Source organism: Halyomorpha halys, unplaced genomic scaffold (genome assembly GCF_000696795.3).
Source record: "Halyomorpha halys isolate HHAL.00 unplaced genomic scaffold, Hhal_1.1 Scaffold568.1, whole genome shotgun sequence".
Taxonomy (NCBI): Eukaryota; Metazoa; Arthropoda; class Insecta; order Hemiptera; family Pentatomidae; genus Halyomorpha; species Halyomorpha halys.
The window spans coordinates 72,304-84,289 of NW_027108161.1; the positions used below are offsets into that span (position 1 = coordinate 72,304).

Consider the following 11,986-nt stretch of genomic DNA (forward strand, 5'->3'; position numbering starts at 1 on the left):
TATACTTTTTCATTTGTTATTATTTCTGTTTTCATTTGTGGTATTATTTCTGTTTATAGTATTTTTATCATTTATAGTATTATTTTCTAGTTTCATTCATAGTAATTCTTGTTTATTTATACTTTTCATTATACATTTTACTTTTATTTTCATTAATTAATTTCTGATGAATGGAATATCGTCTGGGTGCGGTAAAAAAAACTCAAATAGTAAATGATTATACTATTTTTATTGAGCCAACATTTCGTCCCACGTTGCAGGGCTTCGTCAAGGCTAAAAAAGATACAAACACTTGACATAGTTACAAAAAAAGAAAAAACGTAAGTGGAAAATAACAAGGGTATATAATGAAAAGTTAAATATAATAAGAAAAATTAAAAGTTGTAAACAGTAAATGAAAAGGGTAATAGTAACAGAGAGGTAAGAGATACAATAAGAGAAGAAATATTAAAGAAAGTACAAATTAAGAGATGAAAAAAGAAAAGAATAAAATCAAATGATGAGATAAAATAAGAGAAGAAATATTAAAGAAAGTACAAATTAAGAGATGAAAAAAGAAAAGAATAAAATCAAATGATGAGATCATTTGATTTTATTATTATCATTTGATTCTCATCATTTGATTTTATTCTTTTCTTTTTTCATCCTTTAATTTATACTTTCTTTAATATTTCTTCTCTTATTTTATCTCTTACCTCTCTGTTACTATTACCCTTTTCATTTACTGTTTACAACCTTTAATTTTTCTTATTATATTTTACTTTTCATTATATACCCCTGTTATTTTCCACTTATGTTTTTTTCGTTTTTTGTAACTATGTCAAGCGTTTGTATCTTTTTTAGCCCTAACGAAGCCCTGCAACGTGGGGCGAAACGTTGGCTCAATAAAAATAGTATAATCATTTACTATTTGAGTTTTTTTTACCGCACCCGGACCATATTCCATTCATCTATACACACGGTCAATCAATAATCTTCCATTAATTAAATTCTTTCATTTTTATACAAATTTTCACATATTTAGCCATACCTTAGTTTACTTATATTTTATGTTATTTATTCTCTTACTTTGTTACATCATTTTAGTTGTTTCTTTCTAAGCACTGATGAAGCCCTGCAAAGTGGGCTGAAGCATAGGCTCATATTAAATAGTTCAATTACCATTAGAGTTGTTTTTTTTTAACGCATCCGAAGCATTTTCCTTTTACATATTACACATTATCAATCAATGATCTTCCAATATAAAATAAATAATTGCTTTCAACTGACTCAAGCATCAACAATACATCACTCATTCACCTCACTCTATTATAAAAGGATGTTTAAATACAACTATCCAGTTTGATATGTACATTCCTATTGGTAAAACTATATAATATTATTTACAGGATCTAGTCTACATTTCATAAAATTATACAGAATTTATAATATACAATCTGAAACTTTATTATTATACAAACCATACAATACAATAAGTAATCTCTCAAGTCTGCTATTAGAAAAAAAAACATTATTTAAAAGATACATCATTTAGGGTGCAAACACAAGAAAAAAACAATCGAGTGAAAAGGTGCTCACTTGATGTGATAGGAGAAAACAAACAGAAAAAAAACCAAAACAAAAACTTGACACACTATGTGCGGGATATAGCAGGAATATAGTTGTATGTGATAAGTTTTGTTGTGTAGTTGCTTGTTTAAACGATTTACCAACTTATGTAATCAATTGTTCTGTAGATTAATATAAGTAAGAAAGTGTGTTTGATATCCACTGAAACCTCTAAATAGCAGACACTAACAGGGAAGATATTCTTTCCGTTCAGAGAGATGTAGAAGGGATGAATATAAAAAAAAACACAAAAATGAAATAACAAAATTATGTATATACCGTCACATAATCTGTGATACCTCATAAATCAGACAAAAAAAAAAAAAATCAAAACACAATATTTTATTACTTAAAAAATTTTAAAAAAACTTGTTTTAGTCTTGGGACTGGTCGACAGAAGTGAAACTTCTAGAATTGAAATAAACTATTAAAATTTTATCAATAATGATCATATGTTTCCTCTGATATCTTAAAGCAGAAAATGTCAGTTCCAAAATAATAACGGTAATTGGAAAATAACAAACATTTCTCAAGTCAATTATAGCAGGAATATTCTTATATTGTGATAGTAGATTGTAAACATTTTGATTACTCAATCAGACTGGCACTGCCAGGATTGTAAAGCTACTATATATACATGCCATTTTTCAATTTCAGGGACTTTTTAAATATTGCTCGATTTAACCATCTTAAAGTTTCCTCGTCCCGTTTTAAGCTATTATTTTAAAAGTCATATAGGGCTGTCTCTCCCTGGGAGTCTTAGTGGGAGGGATAGTCCAGCAGGGAAGGATTGCCTTTTTTTTTTGTTATGATCTCCTCTTGTGAAATTGTGACATAATATATATCTGACAACAGTTTTCGATGAATGAAAACCCAACATGCTGTCTTGGGACTGGTCGACAGAAGTGAAACTTCTAGAATTAAAATAATCTATTAAAATTTTATCAATAATGAACATGTGTTTCCTTTGATATCTTAAGGTAGAAAATGTCAGTTCCAGAATAATAACAATAATTAGAAAATAACAACCATTTCTCAAGTCAATTATAGCAGGAATATTCTTATATTGTGATAGTAGATTGTAAACATTCTGATTACTCAATCAGACTGGCACTGCCAGGATTGTTAAGCTCCTACCTTCCATTAGAATATAAAATTTTTCCTGCTACCTCACTGGTCGGGACTTTAAATTATCCACTAAGGAAAATTCCATCAAGAAGGATTTTCACTATAAGCAGTGTCCTTATAGAAGAATTTTTGCTATGAATGGTGTCCATTAAGAGGAATTTTTACTATGAAGAGTGTCCACTAAGCAAAGTCTCACTGTATTTACTTAATATGGGATGGGCCATTCCACAATTGTTTAAAACTTTTCCTATATCCTTCATAGTCATTAGGTACCAGTATTTTTTCTTCAACCTAATCTTGTTCGCTCCCCTTCTTTCTGTTATCGAATTCCTAAATGACTAGATCTTTTCTGTTACTGAGAGACCAAGACCCAACAGCCCAACATCTCACTCAATCTCTTCTCTACAAATGCCTTTTATTTATCAGGAATTAAAAACGATATTAATAGTTTTTAAGCTTGATTTTCGCGAAAACAAATATTTATCCTATTTTGCACAATCAATATCTAAGAAATATTTAAGATTAAAATAAAAATGAACCAGACCTTTTATAAAGTAAATTTAATTTATTTTTATTCTTTTTATTATTATTTTTGTTCAGAAAAATGTTTCTCTATATATTATAAGTCCTATATAACATTTGAGGAAATAACAAAAAAAAAGTGTCATTTTCTAACCCTTCTTCACACTCTCTAATAAATAAAGTCACAGTGATTAGAAGAGAGTTACGTAGTTAAAACTGATACTCGATGAAGAGAAAATAGAAATTGCAGGATAACACATTTTTTTCAGAATCTGCTTTTAGTAATAAATGAGTACATTTTGGTAGTTGAATGTAAAAATAAAATAAAAATGTCTGTCCCGCATATAGTGTGTTATAAAAAGGTGTTAAATACATTCGTGGCATAAATCATGGCAAAAAAATGTCGCAGTTCATGTGATGTCGAGCAACAAGTGTTTTAAAAGTGTTCTAAGCTTGCTTGCTTGGATGGGGCACAACACATTATTTTTTTTTTGTTTTTTGATTTTTTTTTCGCACACTTAACTGTCCACTCTCTGCATGCGGGCTCTCTGTAAGGAGTTTGTAGCCCTTGCGGCCGAACAGGCTCGCTGCTGCGTTGATGTTGTTAACTCCTTCCTTTATCGTTATCCCCTAACATAGCTACATTTAATATCTAGACTCCATATCGTCAGAGCTTTTAGCAGTAAAGAAGACATAAAATAGCTATAAAAGTGATTAAGTGATACATAGAATGTTTTATGTGTAATAGAAAATACATCAAGAAACAATGAAAAATTAGAAAAAAAATATATATTTCAAAAGAAATAGTAATTGGAATGTGATGGCAAAGAAGGATAAGCCAAGACTAAAACTTTATTTTAAAGTAGAACATTGTGAAAAGGAAGATGAAAGAACAAAGATAGTCTTGAGCAAAAAAATTACAAGTAACTTTAAAAAATGTGATTAATTAAAAATTATTTTTAATTAAATAGAATTTGATTCATATTTTCTTAGAATTAAATACTTTCATTATTACTAGGTTGTATCACATAAAATGTCATTTCATATAGTAATAATAAACTCTTGTAATAGACAGAAAAAAATAATAATAACCTCCATCAAAATTTGATTTTATACATTTCAAGATATGTAGAATCCAAAAATTGATTAAAAAAAAAAACCGTCCATCTTCGGCTTTTCTACTAGACTACAGAGTTGATATTTTTTTTCAGAGTTGGCACCAAAGTTACCGGACACTCCAGATTGAAATCAGAAACTCATGATCACCATTTTGTTTCAAAATGGTGGCCAATTAGAGGTTCCGTACTCTACCATATAAGAAGGTAGATGGCATAAATCTTTTTAAAAATGGTAATAATTACAGTATTGTGAGCAGCCATGTTTAAAGTCATGTTAAATGGTAAATCCATTAGAGCTCCAAGCAGATTTTCTGAGCAGCTTGTTTTATAACCTTTCTTTCCAAAGCTTCATGTTATTTTTAACTGCTAAATTTAGATTAAAGTTATTTATTACAACATGCCTAAATTAAGGGAAAAGTGGAAGTTGTGTGAAAGTTTGGCTACTATGTGTCTTGTCGATCTTCTAACTTGTGAGAAACAGAATCAAGATGAGCTAATTGACATCTGTCATTACATTATTATTATTGTCATCCATTGCTTTTTAGTTATAAAAACATCTAAAACAATACTAACATAAAAAAAACAAAAAAAAAACACTATTTACGAGCAAGTAACCCAACACAACAAACAAAATGATGAAGAGCTCAGCTGGTCTGTTCCGTGACGTCATTATCCATTTAACAGACCTAGTAACATTCTCTCAACCATGTTAAATGTTATATCGTTTTAACATGGTAAATGATGGAAACATTTCTCTATTTAACACGGATTTTTTCATTTGACATGCTTTAACATGTTAAACTAAAGATCATGAATACCCCTACCATATGTATGGGAGGATGCACATGAATATTTTGTTTTAGAATTGGTATAATAATTCCGAATCGCTTTTTTTTTTTTTTTATTTCCTGATAAAATAAATAATTTGAAAAAAAAATTATATAATAATTTGTAATATTTTTCAATATTGCTCATGAAAATCGTAAATTATAATCAACAATATTTGTTTACTTTGACACAATTTCTGATTTAAAACAACTAAATAACAAATACAATTACTGCTATAATAAATAATTAATTAAAAAAAAAGGTTATGTAATAATTGGCAGCATTTTCCAAAATTGCTCATGAAATTCACAGTTTATTTTCAACAATATTTGTTTACTCCCCCACAATTTCTGATTTAACAAAATTAAATAATAATTACAATTAGTGATAAAATAAATAATTAATATGAAAAAAATACAACGCTATGCAATAATTTATAGTATTTTTCAATACTTTATAGTTCATTTTCAACAATTCTTGTTTATTTTCACATAATTACTGATTCAATTTTAACTCAAGCAATATCCATAGTTTGGATTCTGAGCACTCTATAGTTAGAGAAAATCACATTAGATAACGTGAGGCAGTTAATGGAAAAAAAAATGCAGTATTTAAATTCGATTTAAACTCGTTTCATAAATAAAAGTGTTTTGAATAATTAAATCTTGTATAGATTGTTGACAACCAATCTACAATGGAAAGTAACTACATTGAGTATTGTATTTGTTATATAATTATATTTCCAAAAATTAAAATAAAATAAAAGAGTAATATATAAAAAATGACATTTTATATGATACAGATATGATTTTAAATAAATTTTTAAATTCATTATTAAAATAAATGACGTACTTTAATTAGAATTTTCTTTACCAAATAAGCATCATCTAAAACCATCTTATCATACCTGATACAGGGACATTTTCAGTTGACCCATTGTAGCTTTGAGAACTTTCACACCATAAGAATTGGGCTGATGTCCATCGATGACAACGGGAGATGGGTGGATGTCGAAATATGGCCAAAATTCAGCTCTCAATCTCTTAACAAGAGAGGAAGCTTGCGGAGAGTTCAAATCTCCACTAGGCAACCTAGGGGCACGCACTACATCGGCATGAGTCGCTACAAGAATCACTCTTCCTGTATTACGTGTCTCTCCACAGTTATCTAAGACAATTTTACAGTAGTATCGTAAAATTAAAATTAAATGATTAATTCATCTTAAATATGAAATTAGTGACAATTAAAATATTCGTTTAACCACATTGTAAACAGTAGATGAAATGTGAATAAGAAGGTGGTCAGGGTCCAGAAAAACAACAATAGTTTTCAACAATTTTTTAATAATTAACTTTTCGACCCATACTATAAATCTTCATTGAAGTTAAAATAAAAATATACTGAATTAGTATGTAGAGTTAAAAGCAGGAAATGTAAGAGTATAGAGGTGACATGTAAATAAAACAGATTTGAAGGTGAAGGTATAAAAAGAAATCCATATCAATAAACCTACATAAAACAAAAATCCAAAACAGTAAGGAAGTTAAAGATAAATACTGTTTTCGATTTATGTTTTATATTAGTTTGTTTATATAGATATCTTCTTATACCTCCAAATTTATATCTGTTTTATTTACTTGTCATTTTTATATTCTTATATTAGCTTCACATTTTTATTCATGTATCGTTTTATTTCAATCCTGATGAAGGCCTTTGTGGGTCGAAACATTGACCCATTAAATCCTTGAAACTATTTTTGTTATTCTATATCACAATCCTGACTATCTTCTTCTAAAATATTTTTAAATAGAATATTACATTTGACATACTTTAACAGATTCAACTCTTAGTTAAATAAGAACGATAACATATGAAGGGTCACAGGAAAAAACAATTAACGTCAACTTTATCTAATAATTGGTAATTCTATTTTTAAAATGTACACAAAATTGTTTCATAGCCTATCAAGTTTTCACGATTTTTGTCCATATAAAGTCTGAATAATTATATTTGATTCCATTTGAAGATGTACTTAAGAACCCTAGTTTGGTGAATATTCATTGCATAGATCTTGATGGAGAATGCTAAGAAGCTACAGGAAGAAATGCATGACTGTTTTAAGGATTAGAGACCGACCAAAACTCAATAGAGAAGATATGGTTGCTACGGAAGCTCTGAATACCTGATTTTTCAAACAGACAATTATAACGAGTAGGTTGGTAGAAGTACGACATGTCACAATCTCACAAGAGCAGATCATAACACAAACAAAAGGCCATCCTTTCTGGCTGGACCAGCCCCATTAAGACCTTTTTTTTTCTTACCTCCTTTATTATAAATAACAATATTAATATATATCTAAATATATACATTCGTAATTGGTGCCCTTCCTTTGCCACATGACATTATAAGGGGTTGGGCTGCGTCTATTGAAGGGGAGGATTACAATATTGGCCCAGGAGCCGCTGGCCTATATGTTTCATATTATCAAGCCGTTTTTTAATATCAGGCATGTTTAATTTAGGTATTCCCCGGAGTCAAAATTGGGGGATATTATCCAAATTAATTATTATATTGGTAAGCTGGTTTAAATTAAGGTATTACTGATAGTTTGCTGGTAATGAGTGGACTGTATTTATAATAAATTGATATAATGGTTTTAAAATGAAATAACATCTATTCTCTTAAAAGGCTTCTGACACAATTAGCTGTAGAGTTTGAGCAAAGTGATTACAATGTATGTTAGTTGGTTAGTTGTGAATTTGGTTTTATTACATTAATTGATGGAGATGTTACATATTATCTTAATGTCTCCTCTTACCGTTTTAAGATAATATTTCAAAAGGGGTATAGGACCGTGGCTACCCTGGGGTCTTAGCGGGATGGGTCTGGCGGGGAAGGATTTCCTTTTTTGTGTTATGATCTCCTTTTATGAGATTGTGACATGTCGTACATCGACCAACCTACTCGCTATAATTGTTTGTTTAAAAAGTCAGATAAGTAAGGCTACCATGGAGGGCAAGAGTGGAGGGTTTCATGTCATTTTCAATTTTAGGCACTTTTTAAATATTGCTCGATTTAACTATCTTAAAGTCTCCTCTTCCCGTTTTAAGCTAATATTTCAAAAGTGATATATGACCGTCACTCCCCAGGGGTTTTAGTGGGGTGGGTCCAGTATGGAAGGATAGCCTTTTTTGTGTTATGATCTCCTGTTTTGAGATTGTGACATGTCATATATCAACCGACCAACTTGCTGTAATTGTCTTTTTGAAAAGTTAGATAAGTAAGGCTACGATAAGATTTTTGTAAATACATGTTCTTCAATGTACTCAAATACATATAAACAGCCTCCACACACAGCAAGAGAGCTCCACAGGGAGCCACGGTCTTATATCACTTTTGAAATCACTTAAAACGGAAAGAGGAGACTTTAAGATAGTTAAATAGAGCAATTTTTAAAAATGCCTGAAATTGAAAAATGAAATGAAAATGAAATGAAAAAATAATTTTATTATGGGATATATGTCCCCTAAGAATAAATATATGGTTCATGTAGTGAGATTTTTATCTGGCTAGTGTTTAAAAATTTTCAGATAGAAGAATGAAATTACATTGGTATATTGGCTTTACTGCTGTTTATAATGTTAATCAATACATGCCTATTTATTTGATTACAGGCGAATGGAGATGGGAAGAGAATTCCAGAGGGAGGTTGCACGTATGACGAAGAATTTGCTAAAGAACAAGGTTCTATAGGAGGGCATATATAAATCATTCGGATGGGATCTGGTGTTTAATGAGTGGATGGATGAACGAAGAGTGAGGAGATCTAGGATATAGGTAGGTTTTTTTGTTTTTAAGAACTTGGAAAAGAAAAACACCAAGGAGGTATTGCCTTCGGGAGGTTGGATAAAGCCACTTCAACTCGGAATACCAGCGGGAGACTTGAGAGCGCCTAGGGAACCCAAAGATAAGTCTTACAAAGCAATGGCATGAAACTCGCCACTCCTGCCCTCCTTGGTAGCCTTACTTATCTGAACAGAAACGCGTGATCATTTTAAGGAATAGAGACATACCAAAACTCAGAGAGGAGACATGGTAGCTTTGGATGCTCTGACCTTATTGATTCTTTGAAATCGGAAAGTAGCTACTCAAGAAGGAGGCCAATGACCGCAACTGTCAACAGTACCCAAATTTTCTACTCCCTTTATATTAGAGCAGGCTATGATATTTCTTTACAAATTTAATTCAGGTTTTGATGCATAACAAACCATTAAAAATCATTAATATATCTTTTTTTTAAATTGACATTGCCTGTTTTTTCCAGTGACCATTCTTCATATATTACTCATACTCAGAAGTATAATAAAATCCTAAAACAATAACCACCTAATTAAAAGTTAATAAAAAAAACTCATACCAACCTATAGGTTCAGCTGGAGGAAGCCTAGCTTGGAGGAAGGTGAGCCAAAAACAACACTGCTTATACTGAATCGTTGGCGAGTCATTGAGGCTGTACACCAACAAATATATAGCATGTGTCGTGATCATATGGTGGTAAAAACAAAAATATGTATCCTGTCCGGAAAAATCCCAAAGAGTTACATAGCCGACATCTGAAATCCACACCTGTAAAACAAAATATACGTAAATAGATAAGTTTGAAAGATAATAAAGCATAGTTACATATATAAAAGATTTAATTATAAATATAAATGAAAATGATTAAGGAAAAACCTTTTAACCTTTTGGACCACATTAAACCCCCCCCATTTAATACAAAATTGTATAATAAAAAAAAAAAATGTATAAAAGTTCTATTCTGTTCATATATTTTCTATATTTTTATAACATTTCGGTCATTTCTATTGGCCATTTTTCTCTACACCCACGGCAACCTACTGTGAGAGACTATTTTATTTTTTTCAGTAAACCTCAAGTTTTCCCTTTTTGTTTCAAATTGTTAAAAGATTTAATCATTTCTTTATTAAAACCAAAATATGTTTTAGTTTGTATATTTATATAAATATTTTAATACTTTATAATTCATTTATTTTTGTATAGGATAATTTTTTTTTATTTTCATTTGTTTATATTATATTGTTATTCAATTTTTGTACATAACTTGGAAGATTATTTTTTTATTATTTCATTTTCTTCATTATTCTGTTTTTGTGAGATTTTATTTCAGGTCTTCCGGTTTTTTGTTTTTTTTAACCTGAACCAGCAAATATTTTTAATCTGGGGATCTGGGGAAGAGATTGGTTTTTCAATCATAAACCATCCCTCGCTCCAACACCTAGTTATCTTTTTACAGAGATAATTTTTTTTTTCTTTGGGCTTTATAACTTATTTTTAATCACCAGAAAATACTGTCTCGAGCATGGTCACATTTTTCTTAAGATAGATGAAATATGGTTGGAAATGAAAAAAGTGACAATCTACATATTTTTTTTACTCAAGTAAAAAAAAAATATATATTATCAAAATCAACTGATTATAATAATGTGATTGGAGTAAGGAAGAAAATGTTTCAAAATGGCTAACAGAATGGGCTGATATATAGAATAAAACTTATAAATTTTTTTATTAAAACATGTTGGTTTAATGTGATACAAAAGATTTTTTCTTAATTATTTTGATAGATATTTAATAATTAAAAAGGAATTCAACTAAAAAAATAAACAACCAAAATAAAGTTGTTTATAAAATAATAAAATAAGTAAAGGCGAAAACCTGTTGAACATCGATGCCTTGAGTACTTTGCTGATTGTAAAGATCAAAGTTCAAGGAATTCTGTCTCGAAGTAGAATCCAGTTCAATATGAGTTCGACTTGGAGAACTAGGTTGGGCTGGAAACAAATATTTTGCTATTTTTATAAAGGGTGACGATCAAATAAATAATGAGGAATATAAATTTACTCACAAAGGGTACTCAATAATGGAGGATAACCGGTGAAATGGTTACTTTTACTCCTTTTGAATAAGCCGCTGATATATCCCGTTTTAAGCGTATCCACTAATGTCGACTTGCCAACTCCAGTATGACCAAAGATCTGAATATTGAATCGGACTAATGGCTGCCCGTTAGGGAGAAGCTGTCTTATATATATCTTTCTAGTGTAATTCTAAAACATATATAGAATAATTTTAATTTAAAATGTGTTAATAATGGAAAAAAATGTCTATGGCAATTATTTGGTACATAAAAACTTACAGATCTCACTTTATTTAACAAATCACTAATATCATGAAAACCATATTTTAGAGCGGTTATTTCAGCTTTTATTCCATCACTGTTTCTCATGTCCGTATTACAACCAGCTAAACATAAACACCTAGAAAAAAATCAAAATTTTTATAAAATACAAAAAGCTGGTTTTTATTTAATAAAGCTGACATCTATGATATTTAATCTACCTACATATCTATGATATTAATATGTAGTAGTCGGGTGTCTTTCAACCCCAAATGCCGAAGCTGAAAACTCTTCTATTAACACATTTTTGACAAGCCAATTCCTAGTTTTAGATAATTTTACAATATAGCTAGATATAAATAAAATTGGTTTTCTATATATGTATGTATAGTTGACCGTAAAAATTGATATATAGGGAGATGGTCAGGGTTGCGGTCAAAGGAGAAATAAAAATAGTTTACAACTATTTATTTTCCAACGTTTCGCCCCACTTTGCAGGGTTTCATCAGGGCTAAAAAGATACAAAATGAAACTATGTTAAGATAAGATGATAGAAATAAAAATACAAAGATATAATGAAAAG

At 29.7% G+C, this 11,986-nt stretch overlaps 1 protein-coding gene across 2 annotated transcripts in view; it reads right to left on the reverse strand.

Annotated features, from left to right (window-relative positions):
- The window catches only part of LOC106684306 (death-associated protein kinase 1), a 57,537-nt gene that overhangs the window by 15,591 nt on the left and 29,960 nt on the right, over nt 1-11,986 (reverse strand). For both annotated transcript variants that reach the window (XM_014426299.3, XM_014426300.3), the window contains 5 exons: nt 11,422-11,542; nt 11,131-11,332; nt 10,941-11,056; nt 9,629-9,833; nt 6,112-6,371 (listed from right to left, as the gene is read on the reverse strand). In XM_014426299.3, coding sequence (XP_014281785.1) covers nt 6,112-6,371; nt 9,629-9,833; nt 10,941-11,056; nt 11,131-11,332; nt 11,422-11,542 — 904 coding nt within the window. The remainder of the gene's footprint in view (nt 1-6,111; nt 6,372-9,628; nt 9,834-10,940; nt 11,057-11,130; nt 11,333-11,421; nt 11,543-11,986) is intronic.